Here is a 22,775-nt window from a genome sequence, read left to right on the forward strand (position 1 = left end):
TTGGTCAAACTTGTACCTCCAATTATTTGCTCTGGGCAACTTGTTCCAGTTCTGGGTCATTATTTTGGAAAACATGATCTGTACCAAGTGTTGTTTTGTGGTTATTTGTTTTGAGGTAAAGTTTTAAGTGACAAAAGACCAAAAAAAAATACTTCTAAGTAAATAAGTAACTGGCCTACAGAGATTAATTATTCAAAGTGACCTCAGCTCACATCTGCTGTTCCTGACTAATGGCTCTAGAGATGCCTGCTGTTTTGGCAGCAACTACTGGTAATCTCAGCCAATGAAGTATTTTTCTCCATTCATCATGGCTAATTTCATGGCTGTTTGTCTTCATGTTCTCGTGAACCTTGGCAAATCTGGAAAGTTGTCAGTCTAGTCTTAAGTATTGCAGTGGGGGTAATAAAACTCAAAAGCTGGATCCAAGACAAGAAAAAGATTCATAACAGATTACAGCATGAGGTTCACTCCTTTCTTTCCCCTTCAGCCTCAAAGCCCCGCTCTCTTTTCTTCAGTTCTAAAATTCTATGCATCCATTCACCTCTCAAATTTCCTTAGCTACCCTCCAATCCTCCCACAGCCAGATGGATGGTTCAGAGTAAGACACATACACACGCTGGTCTGCCCATGTACAGCAAATCACATAAGTCATGAAAAATGCATGGAGGTATGCTACATCCCTGATGATGCAGTATATCACATCAAATCTTTATGGCCTTTCCTAGTTTAGCCACATAATTCTAGGAAACAAAACCAGTATGTCCTCTGAACACGTCACCTAAGAGGGTTACAAAATGAAAGTCTTATAAAAGCACATGTGGTATAGCTGGTAGTGATGAATGAGGAAAAAGTCTTAAATCCCTCATAAATCCTAAGTTCCTATTTTCATGAGATGTTTGTTTTTTTAATAGAGGAATATTCAAACGCCTGACTTCGTTGCCTATCTTCGCTATCCAGGTTAAGTGCTGAGTTCTGCTTCTCCATTAAGGGACAGAAAGAGTCTTTCTAGAAGGAACTTCAGCAACTTAGGCACCTCCAGGTAAGTGTCTTTCTCTCCATCAGCAATAAGGTGAATTATGGCAGCACAGTCTCTTAACTGAGTCACTTAAATTAGGTATCTGAAGCCACAAAGCATCAGTACACCCAGAGTTACAACCATGTGATTTCATAAACCTTAACTCACAGCTGCAGAGATGAAATATGCAAAGAACAGAGAAAGATTAGTAAAGTAGACTAGGAAAGGACAGGCTTATATCTGGGAACAGACAAATGACATGTTCTACTAAAGACAAGATTGGGTGCTTCAGGAGCATAACGGAAGTGTGCAGCTATCAAAAATATACAGTATCTTTTGATACCTATAATAGTCTTCCAACCTGTCTTCATATTATTGTAAATAATTCCTGCTTTCTAACATAGTAAAACAAAAAATGCTATGAAGAGGAAGACTTTCTGAACTACACTGCTCCCTCGATCACTCATATTTATTTTGCCCTGACAGAGCTGGGGGAGAAATGGTCTGTATACTTAAGACTTTAATCTCTGTGGCAAATAAAGGAGTCTTCAGATAAATTATTCTTACCCTGGCAAACTCCATTGGTTTAGGAAGGAGGCACATAACCATGACATCAAATCGGACATCACAAACAGTCTTCAACCACTTAGTAACAAACTGGGGTTTGAGCTTTTCAACCAGGCTACCAACTTCATCATCCATCATGTAAGCTGTAGAGTGAAACCACTGGAATACCATGCTAACCAGCCTTGCTAAACTCTCTGTGGGTGTATTCTCGCTGGGAGTGCAAAGGCTCACCTGGAAGATAGAAACACAAATCAAGTTTCATTTATAGAATTAAAGGTGGCAAATTGTTTGTGGTCTATATTTTGTATGTTCTCAGAGATACGAAGATGCAGACTATATAGAACACAATAGTGCTGATCAGTTTTAAACAGTTTGGGATGGGACAATTGACAAAACATTTCCAAAATGAAAAAAAATGGGGGGTAAAAACCAAACATTGATTTTTTTTTTCTTAGTTTCAACACTGAAAGTATCAATACCAAATGCTTTGAAAAACCGAAACATTTTGATTTGAACTTTAATATTATTTTCCCTTTCAAAAGGTAATGTAATGTCTGGTAAAACATTTGATACACCTGTATGAAATGTATAAGGCAAAAAGACAAACCAGAAGTAAGAAAGAAGATGTCTACTTAATATAATAAGCGACCTTTGCTTTACAGAAAGATATCCAATTTTTGTCCTCATTTGTGGTGGGAATATGAGTTTTAAATCCTCAAAAATTCCCACATAATAATTCATATTCTTTTCCCCTTCAGAATTATCTCTTTCTAAAATGAAGTAAAACTGTCCCAAATCTGAGACCAAGTTTGCCCCCCAGTTAACAAACCAAGCACACTGCCAAACCCTTGGACAGGAGGCAAAGTTTCAAGTCAGTTTGCTGACTGAATGCAAAGAATGGAATATAACAGATGATGGGACATTTTGGAAGCTCCTTTAACCATCTATCAGCTGTTTGTCAACACTTCCTAGTGTAAGCTGTACTCTCAGCACTTGGCAACCTGACACCAGTGACTGTTGTCTCACAGCAAGTCATCAAAGGAGAAATATTTGCATCATTTCTGGGGAAACAGTTGACAGCACTGCTTCCCAGAGAAGTCCAGAACCTATCTTACAAGTGCTTTTCCTTCATGATTTTCCTTCAGATGAGGCAGCTAATGACAACTTTGTCAATTCAAACTACAGTCTCCATTGTTGTACTTCATTGCAGGCTGATGTTAAGATTTTTGTTTCCTGGTGCTTGTCCCAGTTGAGTGTTAACTCAAAGGTAGTGTCAGCTGGCAGCCTTTTTAATAGGAACTCTTGAACTCTGTACTGTTTCTAGATGAAAGGCGTTCATTTTATGAAAGAAAACAGCAACCCACTATTTGTCACAATCTGTGCTGTCATCTCTGCCAATAATCACTACAGAGAGATCAAGAGATTTTATAAGAATCGAATTATGCCAATGAACTCCCCTTCTCTACCTTAGAAAGACAGACTCTCAATGTCAAGGATGAGACATGTACAGTGTAACAAAACCTGTTCTGCTGTCAGTTCAATTCTGCTTCTGGAAGGCCTTCAGTCGCTATAAAACATCCTTTGAATGTGGCACAATTTAAAAAAAATAGAAGGCTTTAAAGTCTAAAACAACATTGAGCAACAAAACCCACAATATATCAGCAGAATATAAAGTTTACTCGTGTAGTCACTTGATGAAATAGCAGAGCAACTTTGTTGGCATTATGGGATTCTAGGCTTGCCAATCCACTGTCTCTATCTCTCTTTAGATGATAGATGATGTGTCTTACTATTCTCCACTTGTCACTGGGTGACTGAGGACAAGAGAGGCTGAGAACTCCAGGTGAACTGGAAAGAGCCTGAGAAGGAGAATTGTCCTCAAAGAGAACTTCAGAATCCAGTTTCTGAGGATCTATTGGGCTCCAGCCTGGTCTAGTCATGAAGCAGCCAGGAGCAGCCCCCCTATTTTGTAATAATCTTTGCTAGTTACTGTGAGGGGCAGAACCAGCAGGGTTTATTTTCTTCCAGCTCACACTTTGTGAATTAGCTGGAGTACAATGACTGGCAGCAATCTGAAGGCAGGAAGGAGAAGCAGCCCACTAAAGATACCTCCAGCCTGATCAGAGGTAACACACAAAACTGAGCGTCCAGAGACTGATGTTGAAAGATGGAAGGTGAAAAATAGATCTCCAGGGGATTGCCTTTTAAGGTTAAAATAACGACACTCAGCAGGGGGCATTTGTGAGCAGAAGATGGTGCACATAAAACCTGATGAGGGAGTAATTCTATATAGGACTCAGAGGCAAGTCAACAACCCCACTCAAACTTGTTACAAAATCATCAAGTCTGACAGCTTCACAGAACCCCTCCTTTTTGCTTACAAATCAAAAAAAGTATAAAACTAAAGCCAAGAAGTGGAAAAAAAGAGGTAAAATCGAGGCTTCAGAAAGAAAAGGAGATGGAAGCAATAGGAATGAGAGAGAAAAGCAAGAATTTCTCACCAAGAACCAGATTCCAAACTGGCTCAGGAGGCGTTGGTCATGCTTGTCATCATCTTTATTATCAAAGTCAGTGTTGTCCAGGGAGTGATGGGAAGAGGAGAGGCCCATCTGTCTCCTCCGGTTGAGTTCATGTTCCCTCTGCTCAGCATGAAACTCTGCTTCCTTCAGCAAGCTATAAAACAAGCCTGTGGTCAGTGAATGCAGCTTTCCTGCACTAGATACAGGTATCTGATCAAGAATAATTAGAGATTAAGACATCTGATTCCATCACTTTCCTGTGAACAGTAATAAAGCAATATCAAATTCTAGGAGTCAAGGCTGACCTCTTCAGTGATGACAACACTCCCAGTTGTCAGTTCTCTAATGCAGCTGGAGTTAAGTGCCCCTGCTCTGAACTTATCCAGGTGAAACTAAAATCAACTTGTGCAAGATCTGCAGGCAGTATTTACATGAAAGCCTGATCCTTCTCTACATACTGATGCTTCATAAACTGCCACATTACCTGATCACAGCTTCCACAGTACAGACCAGTTCCTCTGCCCCACACTCCCGGGTGTTGATCGGGGGTGGCGAGGTCTGATAGAGGTGGGTTTCTGCAGCTGCCCCAATTTCACTACTGTGATGATTCGAATGGCACCTCCTGCAATAACGAACTGGCCTGTTGCCGTGACGGCCACAGCAGCCCGCTGAGAAGCATGTGACAACAGCTCTTCTGACATGTGAACTACAGTTCTGGAAAATAAAAAAGATTTTATCAGGCCACAAAGATCAGAAAGTGGAACTGAAATCAGGTATGACAGTCAATACTGGGGAACTGGCTCAAGTATTGGTCAAGTATTGGTCATTTCCAAAATCACAACATATAAGCACATCTGTGTGCAAACTCCTGATGCCAAGTGTCACTGAACTTCCAGAAAGACAAGCTCAGGCCTAAATACTGGGCCTGGACTTAAATGTCATGGTTGCTCTTCTATTGGAGCAGCCCAAATCAACATTTAAGTCATCAACCTCAACTTTCTGGCTTGGAGCAATCTCTAAAATTTAAGGTAGTTCTCTTAACCCCTGCTTATACTTCAGAACATCGTTTTAAGCTACATATAGCACCAGGCAGATCCTTAGGCATGCAATCGGTGGTGCCATATCAATCTATGCTATGGAAGAATCTGCCTTATCATAGCTAACGATCCACAGCTCCAAAGTATACACGGCCTTAATTTTTATGTCACCTGGTAATTGAGTCCAACATAAAAGCTTTCTTTACCACATAAGAGCTACAAGATGTTATACAGTGTATTTCTTGTTATCAAAATGTTATTAAAACACACTAGCTCGTATGTACTGCAAGCAGATTCTTTTTGTCAGAAATCTTTCTAGAGACAAGCATTGAAAACTTTCAAGTCCATATGTTTTTTAAAATATACAGTTTACAGTAGTTTGTCCAATTTAGCATTAAACCAAGGCTTCAAGGAGATGAGATAAATACTTAGATTTAAAATGAATCTCTTGCTTTACCCTCTTCATAAGCAGAGTTCTAGAATAAAAACTGAGCTCAGCTGCATAACTAAATTGCTTTACTAATTGCCACTTCAACCAAAATCTACAACTCAAGTCAAACATCACCAGTTTTAACAAAAAGAAATCTTGCTGCTGAATCATTCCCATTCACCAACAAATGCATTCATGGACAAATTGTGGAAATTTGGAATGGTACAAAAAAAGAACGCACCACATCATAATGGAATGACACTACACACAACATGAAATCATGCCTCATCACACAATGAGTGAGTCTTACCTTCTTCTGACATATAGCAGAAATTTCAGCTGTAAGGGGAAGGCACACAAAACATCAACACAGAATGATAGTCCTTCTGTTTTACTATGGCAGCCATGGGAAAATGGACTCACTGCAAGGAAGTCTCTGAGCCTAAACTTATACTTCCAGCTATTACTGAAACCTCTAAGCCTGTTGGACTGCGTGATGTAAGACACTGTATACTTAGGCCTACTGGCTATTTCTACACTGAAATGAAAGAACAGCCTCAGTGCATGAAGTGTTGTGTGCTCTGCATTCCATCCACCTTCTGCCTATGATTCTGCCTCACAGACAGACTTGAAAAAGTACACCTGTAGGCACAACACTGTGGCAAATTGTAGGACACATGGTTCAGATGTGCCTACACTGCCTGTGAAAGCTCACAGGATGAAAGATTAAAGATCAGTGAATGTGGATTAATGACGTAGATGTAGCCAGTATGTCTGTGGCCCATAAATCCATAACAAAATGTTTGCAGATTCAACCTGTAGGGAGTAGCTACTCAGTCTGTTTCTCTAGCAACATCTGATTCAGTAAATACAGGTGGTTTAGTAAAAAGAAGTACTTCCCTGAAGCAAATAAAACACTCTTACTCTGCACTAGGATTTTAACTGAAACAACAAAAAAATCTCTACTTCTTAAGAATTTTCAGTTTTCAGAACAAAAAGAGTGGGCATGTTCGTTGTGCTCTTAAAAGTATTATTTTAGAGAATGTGATTGTCCTTGTAAACCTGGGAAATTCTGAGGTGTCTGTCAGTAAGCTTTGCCTACCCTCCAGTAGATTATAAAATATCAGTCTCTCTCTCTGGACAAAGAATAATAGTGGGATCAATGACCATTTCAACGGGATCATTGACATATATTTTATGTCCTTTTCTGATAGGCTTTACAGCCTTCTGCTCACCAAACACAATTTCAGAAGCTTTACAAGCTTCTGAATCAGACCTAGGTTACCAGAAGAACTAGCCCCTTTTTTTGGACACCAGTGTGAGACAAGTAATTTTAGAAACTTTGTCCCAACTGTGGATGCTTCAAGATTTGAAAATCTGTTCGTCTCAGTTTCCTCACACATAAATGGTTGCGTGCTATTTTAGAGAGAGGATTAGTCAAATTTTATAGTACTTTAAGAACATTAAGCAGTTTTAAGTACAAGCTACTTTAAAATTCTTTTAAAATCCTTTAGAGTGCAGCATTTAAAGTAATGCAGTATGCAGAAATATCAGTAAGCATAGGGTTGTACAATTATGATTGCTTTGTACCTACCCTTGCAATACCTCTTACCTTGTGGTAGAAGAACATCAATCAACCATTCACTGTGATCCCTATAAAAATTGTATATCTAATTAGCTTTCCATTTTTTACTTATATATGCATTTATTTTTGCACAGAGGAAATTTAAATAAATTAATGTGGTAGGATTGACAATATTCTGAAGCTGTTTTTACAAATGCAGTTTTACAAACTGGAGGCTGCTCTACATTATCTCTTTGTTGTGCCTGTCTTATTGCAAATTATCACTTTGCTGATGTTGGTCCATCACATTTAAGGATTTTAAAAAATTACTTTTAAGGCATAAATTAATCAAATTAAGACAAATCTAGAAAAAAAACCCATGTACCAGTACCATTTTCTGAGAGTCTCCTCTCAGCTATGTATCTGTCTACTAAATTCAATTCTTTTTTCCTGCAGCTTTAAATCAGTTATGATTTAAAAGTCTAAGGTGAGACACAATTGCTTTTCGTACAGTTGGTATGACATAAAGGTGTCTTAAACTGGGAATAAAAAAAAAAAAGTGTAGCTTCTGCTATAACTGTTCATTTCAACTAATGCTTGGAAGTCCCTGTAAGTATTAGTACATCTTGTAATGTAATGCAAACCAAATTAGCAATTTTAAAACAATATAAATAAAGTTTTTAAAAATTAAAAAAGAATAAATGACATTAATTTATCTCAAGCTATATTCCTTATAGGTACTGGACAAGCCTGGACCAATCTCAGTTCTTTGCTGTTTCACAGTGTACCCTAACAAATAATCTTAGATACATGTTACAGAAAAGCAATGAAGTCTCTGTACAAGATCTTTCATTGTAATATCCTGCTTCTAATGACAACTAAAGGATGAGGACAAAAAACATTTAATAACAAAAGCATGCACATTAACAAGGCATTCCTATCATTGTCAATCCATCCTACAGTATCTCTTCATTTGGAGACCTTAACTTTGAAATTCACTACTGATCAAGCTAGATGCAAATGCTGATCATTTCGGGTAAATTTCTGTAATCCTTATATATAATGAGCAGCAGTGTGCTTCATATATTTCAATAAGGTTATCTATTTAAATTATACACTATTCATACTGAAAAAAACTCACTCCAGAGTTCTGAACTCTGGAGTTCTGAACTCTGGAGTCTGACTACACTTGATCATTTTCCAGTTCCTGGTTTACCTACCCTGCAATTCTTTGGCTGCACTCTTCACAAAGATATAGGGGAGGTGGCTTATCACCCAAAGCCACAGACAAGGATGGGTCAATGCACATCTGAAACACAGAGGAGGAAAAGAATTAATACATCTGTTAATTGAAGCTCACTGAAAAAGTTCAACACACTAATGTTAGGACATACAACAAAGCTTTGATATGTGTTGAGAGCATCTAGTACTCTAAAAGATGGTACTCGCCATCTGGCAGTAGAGAATCTCAAATTATTTCTAACAAAGAAAGGGATGTAACTGAAAATTAATCTATAGGAAGAGAAAAGCACAAATTTCAATGTCAGTATTATGACTCTCCGAAAAATAAGTTCATGACAGACTTTTTTTCTTTTTCCCAAAGAGGTAAGTCACTTAGAGGATCCATCACTTAGGACATGGTAACATAAAAGGCTAGATTTTTCTCTCTCAGTAACATCTCTTCCAGCAAAATCTAATTTGCAGATAGTATAGTTGTTAACTATACAACATAATTCCAGTGACAGAATGAAGAATAGGGACCTACAGTTCTTTTGGCTGCATAGTTCCAAACTTTGTCTTGCATTAGCTTTTACTCTTCCACATTAGTCAGTTCCAGAAAACAGTTACATATGCACTTGTTTAAATGTTTTGTACTATTCAAGGAAAAACTGAACAGAAGTATGCATACACAGTATCTTAATCACTTAAATCAAAATGTTTCTTACTCTGTTCGAGTGCAAGATTTTATTTATAAAGACAAATGCCTCTTTGAATGTTTCTCATCTTAACCAAATTTACATTCATCTATGCAAGGGACAACAGGCTGCACTTTTCTGAGTGATGATTGATCAATGCTGGTTCTGTCAAAGCTAAGCGATCATTACAAATATTCAGGAGTTTTACCTGCAAAGATTGGAACTGTAAATTTCATTGATATTCTGCTCAGCTCAGTAATTAGTCTGAATTTAGTGATCACTACAATTCAAGTAACAACTTCCATTTTTTTTTCCCATGAAAAGGGATCGTAGAGAATTATTGGACTGGGCAGGAAAGTGGTCTCTTGCAGGACTTGAGATAGGTGTTTCCATTATGCCCTATCAGTATCTTAGCCTGTGGAAAAAGCTCACTGAAAAACTGTTTGACTAACGTAATTATGTTAGTGTATCAACTGATGCCAGGAAAATTGCTTGTATCTACACATTTAACCAGATACAAATCTAATTAATTAGTACACCTAACTGTAGTACTCTCTGAACTGGGGATGCTGTGTTTGTCTCTGCCATCAAATTGCACTATGATCCTGCTGAAGCCATTTTACTTTGTTACCCTGCATACTAACAGGAAATATACTATCTACGTCCCTCAAAGACGGCTATAGAAGAGTTAAGTGAAGTTTTGTTGCTGTTTGCTTTAAGACACATTCTAAGCAAAAGGACCACAATCAAACCAGGTGGACTGCATGATCTCTATCAAGATATCAAGGTGAACATGTACCTATGCAACTGACATATTGTTTCCTGTATATATAGTAAAATTTGTGCACTTGTTTGCACACATATATGTGAAAATATTTACATGGATTAGACAGGAGACATCTTAGACTTTTCTAATGTACTCTGCAACCATTCTCCTATTTAATATCAAGACGTCACACAGCAGTTGCCCAAAAAAATATCATCTTGCTTTAGACAGCCTGAGAACATATTCACAAAGTTCTGCCCCCCTTGGACTCAACAAGCTTTGCTGTTCCTTTAGCTGCTACTCTTGGTCACTAGTACAACCAGAGCATACACCTAGGGTCAATGTGCAACCTCCCATCCCTCATATAATTGGGTTTGCCCCCTGAAGAAATTGAAGTACCTTCACAGCTGGTTTGTTAATTGCATTATGGCATTCAATGTGCTGGCAATGAATAGGATTCCAGGCTGCAAAACCAAAATACATCTGATTAATAGAAGGAGAAAGTATTTTTATATTTTTTTTGTTTAGTGGTATCAATTGAGAACAAGATCCTCTTGTATTAAGTACCATACAAATATGAGAAAAGACCTAGCCATTCCTCAGGAAGCCTAATAATTACAATAAACAACCTAAAATACACATGCTTACTGACTTGTTTGGGATATAATTATGAAATGAACCATGAACTCAACAAAGAAATTGAAAAAGACACAGACATCCCTGTTGTAGACTTTTCTTGATTTCACCAACACCTTAAGTTAATTAATTATCCTTTCATTCAAGAAGCAGGATGGTAGGAGTTGCTGAGTAAATTCAGCAACATTCCCAGGATAAATGAAAACACATCTATGAGAAAGGAAAACTAGTCCAGCCACAGAAGTAAACAACAAAGGTATCTTCAGATGCCATCACTTAGAGGTACTGGGTACCTTCATGTCAAAATGCCATGCAACTCCAGATACTTCCCATCTCATTCTGGCACACATTAATAGAAAATTTATACATAGGAAAATGATTCCAGTGTACTTGGTGCTAGTAAGAATTCAGATGGAATCTCACGCTTAGTTTATGGATCTGCTTGAATGAAAGAAGTGATACAGAGCAGTACAAGAAGAATGATTTTACTTTTTTTTTACTTCTGAAAAATTCTCAACCCTTCAAGGGAAGGCTTTAGAACAGATTAGACAAACATGTTATCAGGAACATTCAGGATGTAGTTCAACTGTTGTAGGAAGTCTTTTAAGTTCTCTTCCAAGTACTCACTTTTATTACTTAAAACATCACATTCTGGTCCATAAATTTTATAAGTGAACAAAACATATCCCATATGACAGAGAGTATTTGAAACGGTTTGAGGCAGGCAAGCAGGAAAAACAAGTCATGAATTGCAGCTGGACAGTCTCCGCCATAGAAGCACAATTCTATTATTATCACTGGGGAGTCTGGTGAATAGAGGACTCTGTACCATCCACCTACTCATCTCCAGTCATATTGCTTTGTTTCTCATTTTCACTCTACAGTCAACCTCAAGAACTTATCCACTATACTGATTGCACTTTGCCTCACCTGCCTTTTTTAACAATAACAGGCAGATAAGGAGTCTTAGCAACACCAGCAGTTACAGCAGCTGGCACAACAAAAGCAACTAAAGCAATAAGTGAAAGGAACATATTCCAGAACTCTTTTGAGGCCGAGAATGCAGTTTCAAAGACCATTTGGAACACTGTATTTATTTCTGCTCCTGTTCTGGTTTAGTTAGTATCAGGAATAATATAATATATTTAATAGCCACGATCACAGTTTTTATTTTTCAGAACACCTTTTGACAATAAAGAGAAAATTATACTGTACATATATATGAAGTAACTAACTTATCAAACAAAACATTTCAAAACATTTCAAAATACATCATAGAACTGTAAACATGACATTAGCACACTTCTTATCATTTTATTTAATTTATGTTGGCTTATAAAAACCAGTTGCACTGACCTGTGTACTGCAGTCCTCTGTACTCACTGATTGCTCCAGGGGGTTTTAAATTGGGCCAATAGTGGAACAACATTTGTACTGCTGGAGGCTTAACTTGAGATGGTCCATAGGCTATCACATACAATAAATCCTAAGGAAAGGCACACAAAATGTTCACCTTGCAAGGTAACAAACCAGCATTCAGTATATGTTACTTGCGTTCAAAGATACGTGAAGACACAAAATACATACATTTCATGCATTGGCAAACATCCTTTCTAAACTCTCACAAGGAGACTAACTTCAACATGTTCACAACTGGCCTTCAAGTTTAACTGCAGCATCCAACAGCTACCACCCACCCTGCATAGTGTACTAACATGTAGCAAATAAAGCCTCTGTCTAGCCCTAGAGCAAAGACATGTGATATAGATAAACAACTGGATGCAGATCAGATTCTAACTAAAACCGTATTAACAAGTAGTTATTGTAAAAGTGCAGTCCCACATGAACCAAGAAGATTGGTCATTTCTGCTAAGTGAAGCGACTACTATACTATATTTAGGAAACGGAGCTCTTTTCTACAAACATGGAGCTGCTTCTGTAAACTACAAATCACAGGAATCTTCCTCTCCATAATCCAGAAGGACTGGATACTAAGATCATTTATAACCACTTGGCACATAGTCAGTTCAATTTTCAAGTAATCTGATTTTCATTACTATCCAAATACAGCTATTTCCACAAAGTATGTATGATCATGAACTTACTTTCCATACTTCTTGCTTATATTTCATGAGGCATTCCAATAATTGGCAGTGATACACTGAGAGAGAAAAGACACTATAGACATAATACTGCAATGGAAACTCAAGTAACAGAAGTTACATACTTAGCCAAAGCAAAATGAATCAGCTATCCAAAACTCTATACCTCATTTAATCACTCTTTATTTTAAAGGGTTTGTTGAGGAATCACTGCCCCGAGTCATTGCAAAAGATTACAAATTAAATATTAGTAATAAGTTTCTGTTGGGGAATGCAGTAAGAGGAGTATTACAAGCATACAGATTTTGCACAGCAGTGGAGATATTTTTCAAACACATTTAGTTTAAGAACACCTGATAATTCACTTAACCTTGTATCTCTGAGACAATGTAAAGTAGCAAATGAGTCTCTTGCCATTCACCTTGATGCAGTAATGGCAGTGCCATGTAATAGGTTACTCCCATGTATACCAAAGGGTATAGGAGCCACTTGCATCAAACAAACATGAGAGCCAAATGAACTACTTTACACGTTTGACTTTCCAAAAACTGCAGGGCAACATCTTCCTCAGATGGCTGGAATACGGAATTCACAAACAAAAACAGAACATTTCATGAAGAAAACCTAACTTGCACTTTGTAGCTTTTAAAAATGGTGTGCTGTTTGTATTTACCACTATGAACTACTCTAGCATTATGTGGCAGTTCTCACCCATGTACTGGAATGTAGGGCTCCTCCTCACACACACCATCTATTCATCTACATAAAACAGGAGACATTTGACTATTGTGCAATATAACAGCTCCCTCAGATTAAATTTTGGGTTGGTTATGTGACTTCACTGATTTAACTGGGACTGTGCCACAGCAAGAGAGAATGGCCTTGTGTTTAGATACTTACAATTGCATTTAAATCTTTTAGAGCTCTGCTCAGTCTGCAGCCAGCATTATCTGTCTTCTTTTAAAAATTAGTATTAGTTGTAGGTATAAGACAATCGTAACAAAGTTAACTGTGATTTTTCTCCAACATTGACATCACATATCAACACTATTTCCTGATGTCAAGCAAGATTAGATCCTCCAATCCTAGGTTGGATCTTATTTCTTCATCATAATGACATCCATTACCTACATAATGATTACTTCAAGCACGATGCTCAGAAATTCCAGTTTTGACTGAAATCACTTCTTTTTCACCCTGTGTTGGATAGTGAGACAGATTTTTCCCATCATCCAAACTCTTCTGATTGTATCTGACAGTGTTTCATGAACTATAGTTTCAGAGAATGATACCACATTGCATGTTTATACATACCCGGGTTTGACGTGTACTGCATTGCAATCATTAGCATCGATGATGCAGATAGATTGACATGTGCTGGAACACCTTCTCTTTTTGAGGATCCCACTTAAAAGAAAGGGAAAAAAAATCTATTACATAGGAAAATATAACTGATTCCAACTGATATAAATAAAATTCCTAAGGAATCTTGTCCTTAAATAAAAGAACCAAACCAAAACCCCTAAAAAACTAGAAATATTCTGTTTTATTGGAGGGGGTAAAACTCCTTTTCTGTTGGAAGAAAAAGATGACTAAGAATATGAGATTGCCTCAGTCTTCCAGATGAGCAAGATTTCATTCTCAGAGCTGCATTCACTGAAGGCAGTCATCTTCTGAGGCGCCCTCCTTCAGAAACCACAACCTGGTCAAAATCATGTCACTTGTATAGCCAGGTGCACCTAGGGCTTGGATGTAGGAAAGATAAGGAGGAAGTGGAGAGTAAAAAAACATGAAAAAAAATGGAAGTCTGCTGTTGAGGTATACTGATACATACCTCAGGGTATGAGTTGGGACTGATGGTAGCTGCTAGCTGTTGGTGCACAGCAGAGATTACTTTTCAAGAAGCACATGGTATGAGTTCTAGTTATAGCTACATATCAGAAAGCCTAGTGGTCCTCGTTATGTCAACTATGCTAAGGCAGTAATAAACAATAGCATTGAAGTGTAGCTAAGCTGTTGTAACTTTGACTCCACACATGAAGCAGCTACAGTTCCTTCTGGCCTCCTACAAAGTGGTTACTATTAAATGGTATACTTGGAAAAACCCTGCAGACTTTCGGTGTTTATTTGCTGAACTATAACATGGTAATATGGCTTTGAAGGTAACTTCCTGCACTGGGATGTGACATGTATCTTACCACCCTCATTCACAGCACCTTCCCAAGCCTGGCTGCCAGGATGCAAGTACCAAGCATTTGGGATAGAAGCACAGAACTGTGGCAACCAGTTCAGTGAGATGGTTTCATTTCTCCAATCCAGCTCTCCAGCTGCTTACACAATCTCTTGCATACTCCTTTTCAATTTGATTCAGAGCTGGACACTAGGGAAAGGAAAGGTTCTGCACTCGCCTTGTAAAGGAGCATATAATTCCTGGTAGGGAAAGACTAGGACACTAATTAAAAGAACACGCAACTGGAAAAGAAGGGAAGGGAATAACAGTGAATTCCTCTCTTCTATCTGGTACTTCTCCACATGACCCAACATTACTATGGCTCTCTTCATTGCACTTCGTTCATTCTTTTTTGACTCTCATCCAGAGATATGAGCCCTACTCTTATATCTACAGGATGGTCTATTTGCAAAATACCCCGCAGTTCTAACCTAGCAATTAAAATGTTGCCGTCAGCAGAAAAGTATGACACAGTACTAGAAGCAAAATTTGAAGACAGCAGATTGGTTTTATACAAAGAAATAACCAAAACTGTTTGAGGAAAAAGGCAGCATGACAAAGGTTGCTTCCATTCTCTACAGGGACATAATCTCTGCCAAGGGCAAGCGTGGAACATGTATTTAAGTAAACCAAGGATTTGGTTGAATTGCTTGTTCTGAAGGAGATCTGTAGACAAACAGGACAGGATAAGTCACCTACGTCAACAGTTTAACAGGTAACTAATGGAAGGCAAATGCAACATTCTGTTCCTAACCCAAAGACCTAGTACACATATGTATGTAATTTTCATTTGCATACGGTTCTAAGACCTCTGCATGGTAACAGAGAAAACATCATTGCAACGTCTTACATGGGACTATTTTACATGGGGAAACTGAGGTATGGAAGAGTTCCGGACCTCTCCAACATCACTGGTAAAGCCAGGAAATGTAGGTGATAAACATCCATAAAATCTTAATCTCAAAACATTGGACCATGCTTCTTTCCATGTTCTAATAGCATCTTCCACATGCTTAAATGACATGAGTGTTGATCTCTTCACAAAAGTTGTTGTTGTTCATGTTTTTTCCATAAAGGTCTGGAGTACAGATGAGAAGACATTCTCACAGAATCACAGAATGGGTAATATTAGAAGAGACCTCTGAAGACCACCTTGTCCAACCTCTTTGCTCAAAGAAAGGTCAACTAGAGCAGGTACTCAGGACCAGTTGTTTTTTTGAGCATCTGCTAGGATGGAGAATCTGCAACCTCTCTGGCAAACCATTCCAGTGTTTGATTTCCCACAAAGTAAAAGGCTGTTGGTCAAAAGTGACTTTTAATATTGATTCTAATGCTTCCATCTGCAGAACATATATTGCTACTTCAGAAATCCCATCAAGTTTTTTGTCAGGTACATAGCTGAGCATTCAGAACACACCTCAGAATTCAAAATGTGCAGGAATTATGAAATTATGTAATCATGTGACACTCCTCAGCAAGCAGAAGAAAAAAGAAAGAAGACAAAAAGGCAGGCACTATCAGATGCAGTCTTAACACAGATAGAAGACATTACAGGCATAGCTACTCAGTACAGAACGTAAAGAGCAAATGCCCTGAAGAGACAGAGGAAAAAAATCTGAAATCCATTACATCTTTGTAGAGAGAAGAGTCGTTCTTGTACATCCAAATTCAGTCCAGATGCAAAAAATTACACAAGTTGCTATTGCATCTATTCTTTCAGGAGCAGTTTGCCCGTAGATTCTGTGTTTGAAATTCCCACTGCTGGCACTGAAAGTTCTATGACTCTGAAAACAGCGTATTTGGTACCTAAGCTACACTTTACCCTTTAAACAAAGGAAAAATTCACACAGTAACACCATATAATAAATAAATTGAATTATTGAATTATTTCCCATTGAGCAATACTTACATGGAATTATTTTACACAAATACATACAATGAACTGATGTCTCACTACAATTCTGTAACAGATCCTACAGGTCTAATACCAATACATCAATGCACCATATTTTCTGAGACATAACAATACTAAAATGGGTTCTACTTACATATAGCCATAGGTAGAAAAGATGTGCTGAGATACTCTATAATATCCTTGTGCAGAAATGGAGGAAAGGTAGCTAGTGTTGAAATCATTGTATAGGGTAAAGTACTCAAAATATCATCATTGAGAAAAGGAAGTAAGCATGTAGTAGTGTAAAAAATTGATTGCCCAAGATCTGTTGGATGAAATGAAATAAATACAGAATCATTACAATGGAAAAATAATTATGGCTATGCACTTTTTAGGCCTACAAAATTATAAACAAAAATTTACATTATAATTCAAATTTTCCCCTCAAAGTAATTTGGGAAAATTCCTATAGACAAGAGCGTCATCCATCATTTATAATCTACTCCTAAAACAGAGCAAAACAGCTGTTCAACAGTACTCTGAAAAGTTTGAAGTGAATATGAATACTACAGCAGTAAAATAATTGATTAAAATCAATGCCAATTTTAATCATATTGTGATTAACATACACAGGTCTGCATTTAAGCAGAGATGGTATTAGAATCAGAAATTTATATGCACTTAGATATCAAAAGAATGGTTTTTCAGTCTTTATCGGTCATAGAAAAACAATATTTTGATCTTAGTTATTCTCAAGAGAGCTGCAAAGTACCCCTTGCGTAGAGAGTACAGGTGGCATCACTGTATTTTTTCAAACAAGATGTGATTAAAGTAGGAATCTTGTTTTCCTGGGAAGTCATTGAGGCCAAAACAGCCAAGGCTTAAAAGGAAGGAAATAGCTATAAAGAATTTCTGTACTTATTCTGATTGATTATACTCTAATTCTTTGGAAGGGTTGCTTAGGAAATGTGCAACACTGCAAGATCCAAAGTGAAGGAAGGCATGGGTTATTTGGTATCTGGGAATTGGGGAATCTTTTTAAACTCTTCCAAATGAGAAACTGAGCTGGGGCAAATAACTCTCCAAGAAATGTCACAGCACTTAACCTCAAATAGGATCCTTTATGATGATTCCAATACATATCCTCTGCATCAGAGGGATTCCTTTTGTTACCTACTCCATAACCTTAAGTATGTTACACAAGTCTTCAGTCTTATCTGTACAACTAGTAGGATTTAAAATTGCCTTTGTAAAGTGTTCAGAGAAGATCTGTAGCTCTAAACATCCTAAGTCATATAAGAATTGAAATCAGCACTAAATTTCAGTGGTTATGGCAGGCTAGAGAGTGCTTCTCTATTGCAATATGCATTTACCAGCTCAGCATTGCGAGTTCTGTATAGTCTGTTCGGTCCAAAGCTCACAACTGCCTAGAGCACTAGTTGTACTTACCCAAGCAACATTGACTGTTGCGATAAAAAATATTGCTTTTAGTGAAATGCTAAGCCGAGGGAGAAATAAATAACAAGTTGCATTGCAAAATTTAAGTCTCTGTACACAGAGCCATAGAAAACAGCAAGTGACCTCCCCTTGCCCCAAGCATGAGTCAACCAAATTATTGCTAGCAGATATTTATCTAAACTGTTCTTAAAAATCTTAAAGACTACTTCTCTGTCAATTCATCCTAGTGCTTAACCATCTTTATCATAAAAAGGCTTTTTAAAAAACAAACACACACATTGCTGCAGTTTAAGCCTATATTTTCTTATCCTGATCAACTGTAACCACAAAGAGTATTTTTAGTGTTTTTCTCCCCACAGCAACCTTTACATATTTGCATATGACAATCATGTCTCCCATTCTCTAAGTTAGACAAATCAAGTTCTCCTCTAAGTTAAAGAAACCAAGCTCTTTCCATTTTTCCTCACTGATCACATTTTCTGGGCCTCAAATCATTCTTGTTTCTTCTTTCTGAACTCTTTCTAAATGGTGCATGTCTTTCTTGAAGCCCGACGGACAAACTTGAAAATTTTACTCCAGCTGAGGCCTTTCTTGGGCTGTTAGAATCACACACAAAGGGCTTTGAGTGTCTCATGCACAAAACACCTGTTTATCTATTGCTAGAATAGTATTAATATATTAGTGACTTATGGAATGTCTCTGATCTACTGTAACACCCAGATCCCTCTGCAGTACAGCTTTGAGGCTAATATTTCCACCATTTCATTTCTGCTTTTGATTTCACCCTGCTTAAACACAGTATTTTACATTTCTCCTTTGAGGATGTTTCAAAACAGAAGGCAATTTTCCAAGGTTGTTTGGAATCAGGTATCATTCACATAAATGACACACTACTCACCATCTTGATAACCCCCCATCAGCCAAGTAAAAAAAAAAAAAAATTAATATCACTGGAGCCAGCCTGTAAGATTCCCCCTTGATATACCCTTCCAGCTGACAAAAGCCATGGGCAATCACTCCTGAAGCATTCTCTCCACTCAAGTGGAGATGTATGTCCCAGACTGTCTATATAGGATATCAAGCGACATAGTAACAAAAGCCTGACCAAGGGTAGGGAAACCCCCCCAGGAGAGCCATTGTGTTACCATAAAAAGAAATTATGTTCACTCATGTTATTTGTTCTTTACAGGTTTCCAATTGTTGTTAATTATCACCATGTTATCTATTTAAAAAAGATGATTTTGGTAATTAACTCTACCATTTCCAGCAACTGAAGTTAAGTCTGTAATTTGCTAGAAGCCCTCCTTTTTCAAGATCATACTATTACCCAGCATAGTATTCTTTGATTCAAACATGCTACTGCCTACTCAAAAGCAGTTTAGCATTTCACAGAAATAACTTCCTCCTAAGGAATTTCACTATTCTATCAGATTGACAACGATCTTTCTATACCAGATTATTTAAGTAATACACCATGATACCATGGCAAAAAATAATATTTGGCTTGTGTAACATGGGGAGAACACTGGACTCCTCAATCTCAGTATGGAAAACCACAGACTAACAAGCCAGACAGACACAGAACTTGAAGGAAAACAATATAAATACAGCACAGTCCCAAAAAACCAAAAAGTTATTAACAAATTCAATATATAGGAAAATAAGGCTTTTCAGCAAGTCAGACAGAGATATTGCTATCTTGTTATCCAGGAATATTTTAAAGCCATCTCAAGTCACCATCGCCGTGTTTTTTCTTCAATTAAAGGTATACTATGTCCCATTTAGAGATGGACCTTCATCAAAACACTCAATCTGCATATTTGTTATAGGTCAAATGTATATTTGCAAACAATGTGCCCTTTTTAGGAAAGCCACCCCAAAAAGACCAGACTGAAGATATCCCAGCAGATTCAAATTCAAGCTCCAGATTTTTCATTAGACCATTTGTATCAGTTTTTGTGACGTACCTTTGCACCATCAGTATATCAAAATTCAAACTCAAATTCCCAGTTAGCATCTTTTATTTAAGAAATGCAAATCAAACACTTGGGTAAAAATGCATCCCAAGAAATCTGTATTCCGGATCCAGGTCATTTTAGGCCCATCTCTTCTACAGCACTTATGCATAATTCACAGATTCACAGCACTGAAGTTAAGCGTACTGGAAGGGTTCAAGGGCCTGCTTACCATATTGACCATGTTGTAGCAAGGGAACTAGATCCAGCAGTGTCACCAGTGTCACGTAAAGTCCTTGATAGTCCAAAGATGGGTAGTCTGATAACTGAGCATCACGACTTTGCTGGCCACGTTCAGATGGAGCATCTCGCAGGACGCTGTAAAGGAGGGAGCGAGTAACAGTAGGGTTGATGGAACTGACCTGTGGTCTTAGAGATGGGGTGAGTGGGAATGGCACAGGAAAAAGACACATGGTCATGGGCACTGTCAAATTGGAGGCATCTTGATTCTCCTTCTTCCCTGTGCGGGACAAAATGCTGTTGGGGGGACAAAGAAAAAAAAGAGACAACAAAGACACAAAGAACAGCACATTACATTGAAATGACACTATAAAACAAATAATAAAAGACCAGATACATCCCACATAAGATGCAATTGCTACCAAAACCATCATGTCTACAAATCTAGCAACCATTCACTTTTCACGCTTCAAGATACGAGAATTAAAAATTGACATCTAGGAAAATTTCATTGCATCTCATGTGCTATCTGGTTCATAAGGAGCAAAAATATAAAAATGCATGTTTCAGTGCCCTACCCATGTTTTACAGTTAAGAAAAATTCTGAGAATTAAGTGTTTGCTATGGAAAAATAGTTGTGTCAAAACAGGCTGGTATTTTGTTCTGAGATTTTGAGTATTTTGAGAGATTTCTTTTTTCCCCCCCATAATCTTTTTAACAAACTGACTGAAAACGTGCAAAATATAGGTGTGGCACTTGCAGAAACATGTTTTAGCAAAGAATAAACATGTGTGTTTGTTAAGAGAGTCTTAAAAATCACATGTTTATTGCATTAAAATAATGTCTGTATGTATTTTATGATACTGTTTCATGACCACTCACTCAGTATCATTTGAGATAATGAAGTTTAAACAGGCACATGGATCTAGAAATAATATAATATTTCTAAAATGTTAACTAAACTACATTTGGAAAAGTTATAAAATAATATATAGTAGATGGTCTTTAGCATATGTTTGTGAGCTAATGATAATGATTGTTTATGTGTGTTTTTAATTTTGCCCATGTTTAGGGAGGAAACATTTTACTTTATGAATACAAACACTCCTTGGGTAAATAGTTACCTTCAAAAATCTAAGGGCTAAGCAAGCAAGACCAAGTATGTAACTGCAGATCAGACAGTATGTTACCATACATTCCTGCTGTTACTTACGTTATTATTCAACAAAACTCACTATAAACTAAAGGAAAGATAATTTCAAAAAATAAAAAGGATTTAGTGGGAATCAAAATAGAGAGTGTAAGTCAATCAGCTTGTTATGGCGTTTTAAGAATGTTGTAAACACGGTTGTAAACATGTTAATCTAATTTATTTCAAAAAATAAACCCCACTATTTTAAATAAACTGTTGCTTAAGTAATGTTATATTTTAGTTATCAGGCAATTATAGGGTTAGTTCATGAACTTCATATGTGCCTAAAAAAAAATACACCTTTTAAATATCTTAAATCACATACAATGGTTTTTTTTCCTTTTAAAGCACATTTTGCACCTCTCTGTGGTCAGGATTTCCAAAAGCAGCTGCTGTTGGTTTAACTTTGTTCTTAAAGTCTGTGTCAAAACTTATAAAAGGCAAGTCAGTGGTATTAAAATTTCCACTGACTCATGAAGAGCAGAGTTACATCAAGAGGGACCACTTCTGGAAACCTCTGTTGTCTTTTAACAGTACAGCAAACCCAATTGTATAATCACCTCAGCAAAGATACACCTTACCTCATAAGGCAATTCAACAATTTAGACAAGTAAGCTAAACTCTTGCTAAGGTGCTCATAAGAGGTGTCATTCATTTGCCATTTATAGAAAACATTTTCACAAGTACAGTTCTATAATAAGTGGCTACTATCACATCACACTTTCAGTCAGAGATGACAGACGTAGTCTATTTTAAGAAACTACACACTTTTTCCCCTTTTTATTATGCCATATATATTTGGCAGGTTATTTTGGCTTCTGTTACCCAATGTCCAGTACAAGAAACATGGTGACTGTCATGACAGTGTTTATGAACTCACGTCAGAAAAATCACCTAAGATCTAGCATGACTTTCAAAACAATTTATCAGAGTGCTGATTCTTTTTAATTTGCTTGATATTCATTTGCCATACTTTGCAGTTTCTGTTTAGAAATATGAAGATTCTAACTTATATTCCTTCCCTACCTACCAACAGATACCAATTACCCATCCCTTTACTTGCCAACACATCACTTCAAGTGCATTTCCTTCCAGAGATGTTGTTATTGTATTAATTAATCCTTGCTTTGGAAAGTGTAAGGCAGTGATGGAGAGCTTACTCTATAGGTTTCCCTTCCTTTTAACACAGAGCTGTGGCCTATGCATGGATTAGAGGCCAAAGCACAGAGACTTGTATCTTGGTCGAGGTATTTT

The 22,775-nt window shown here is 37.3% G+C and overlaps 1 protein-coding gene across 8 annotated transcripts in view; it reads right to left on the reverse strand.

Annotated features, from left to right (window-relative positions):
* Positions 1-22,775, reverse strand: part of UNC79 (unc-79 homolog, NALCN channel complex subunit) — a 111,970-nt gene that overhangs the window by 80,166 nt on the left and 9,029 nt on the right. For 6 of the 8 annotated variants that reach the window (XM_061998334.1, XM_061998333.1, XM_061998332.1 and 3 more), the window contains exons 3-14: positions 20,322-20,626; positions 16,831-17,001; positions 13,867-13,959; positions 12,556-12,611; positions 11,807-11,936; positions 10,214-10,278; positions 8,353-8,441; positions 7,181-7,221; positions 5,879-5,907; positions 4,586-4,815; positions 4,084-4,255; positions 1,583-1,813 (exon numbers count right to left, since the gene is read on the reverse strand). In XM_061998334.1, the coding sequence (XP_061854318.1) occupies positions 1,583-1,813; positions 4,084-4,255; positions 4,586-4,815; positions 5,879-5,907; positions 7,181-7,221; positions 8,353-8,441; positions 10,214-10,278; positions 11,807-11,936; positions 12,556-12,611; positions 13,867-13,959; positions 16,831-17,001; positions 20,322-20,626 (1,612 nt within the window). Of the gene's footprint in view, positions 1-1,582; positions 1,814-4,083; positions 4,256-4,585; positions 4,816-5,878; positions 5,908-7,180; positions 7,222-8,352; positions 8,442-10,213; positions 10,279-11,806; positions 11,937-12,555; positions 12,612-13,866; positions 13,960-16,830; positions 17,002-20,321; positions 20,627-22,775 lie in introns of those variants that run through there. The other 2 variants (XM_061998335.1, XM_061998336.1) reach the window with 2 other exon arrangements.

This window comes from Colius striatus, chromosome 6, assembly GCF_028858725.1.
Source record: "Colius striatus isolate bColStr4 chromosome 6, bColStr4.1.hap1, whole genome shotgun sequence".
In the NCBI taxonomy this organism is placed as follows: Eukaryota; Metazoa; Chordata; class Aves; order Coliiformes; family Coliidae; genus Colius; species Colius striatus.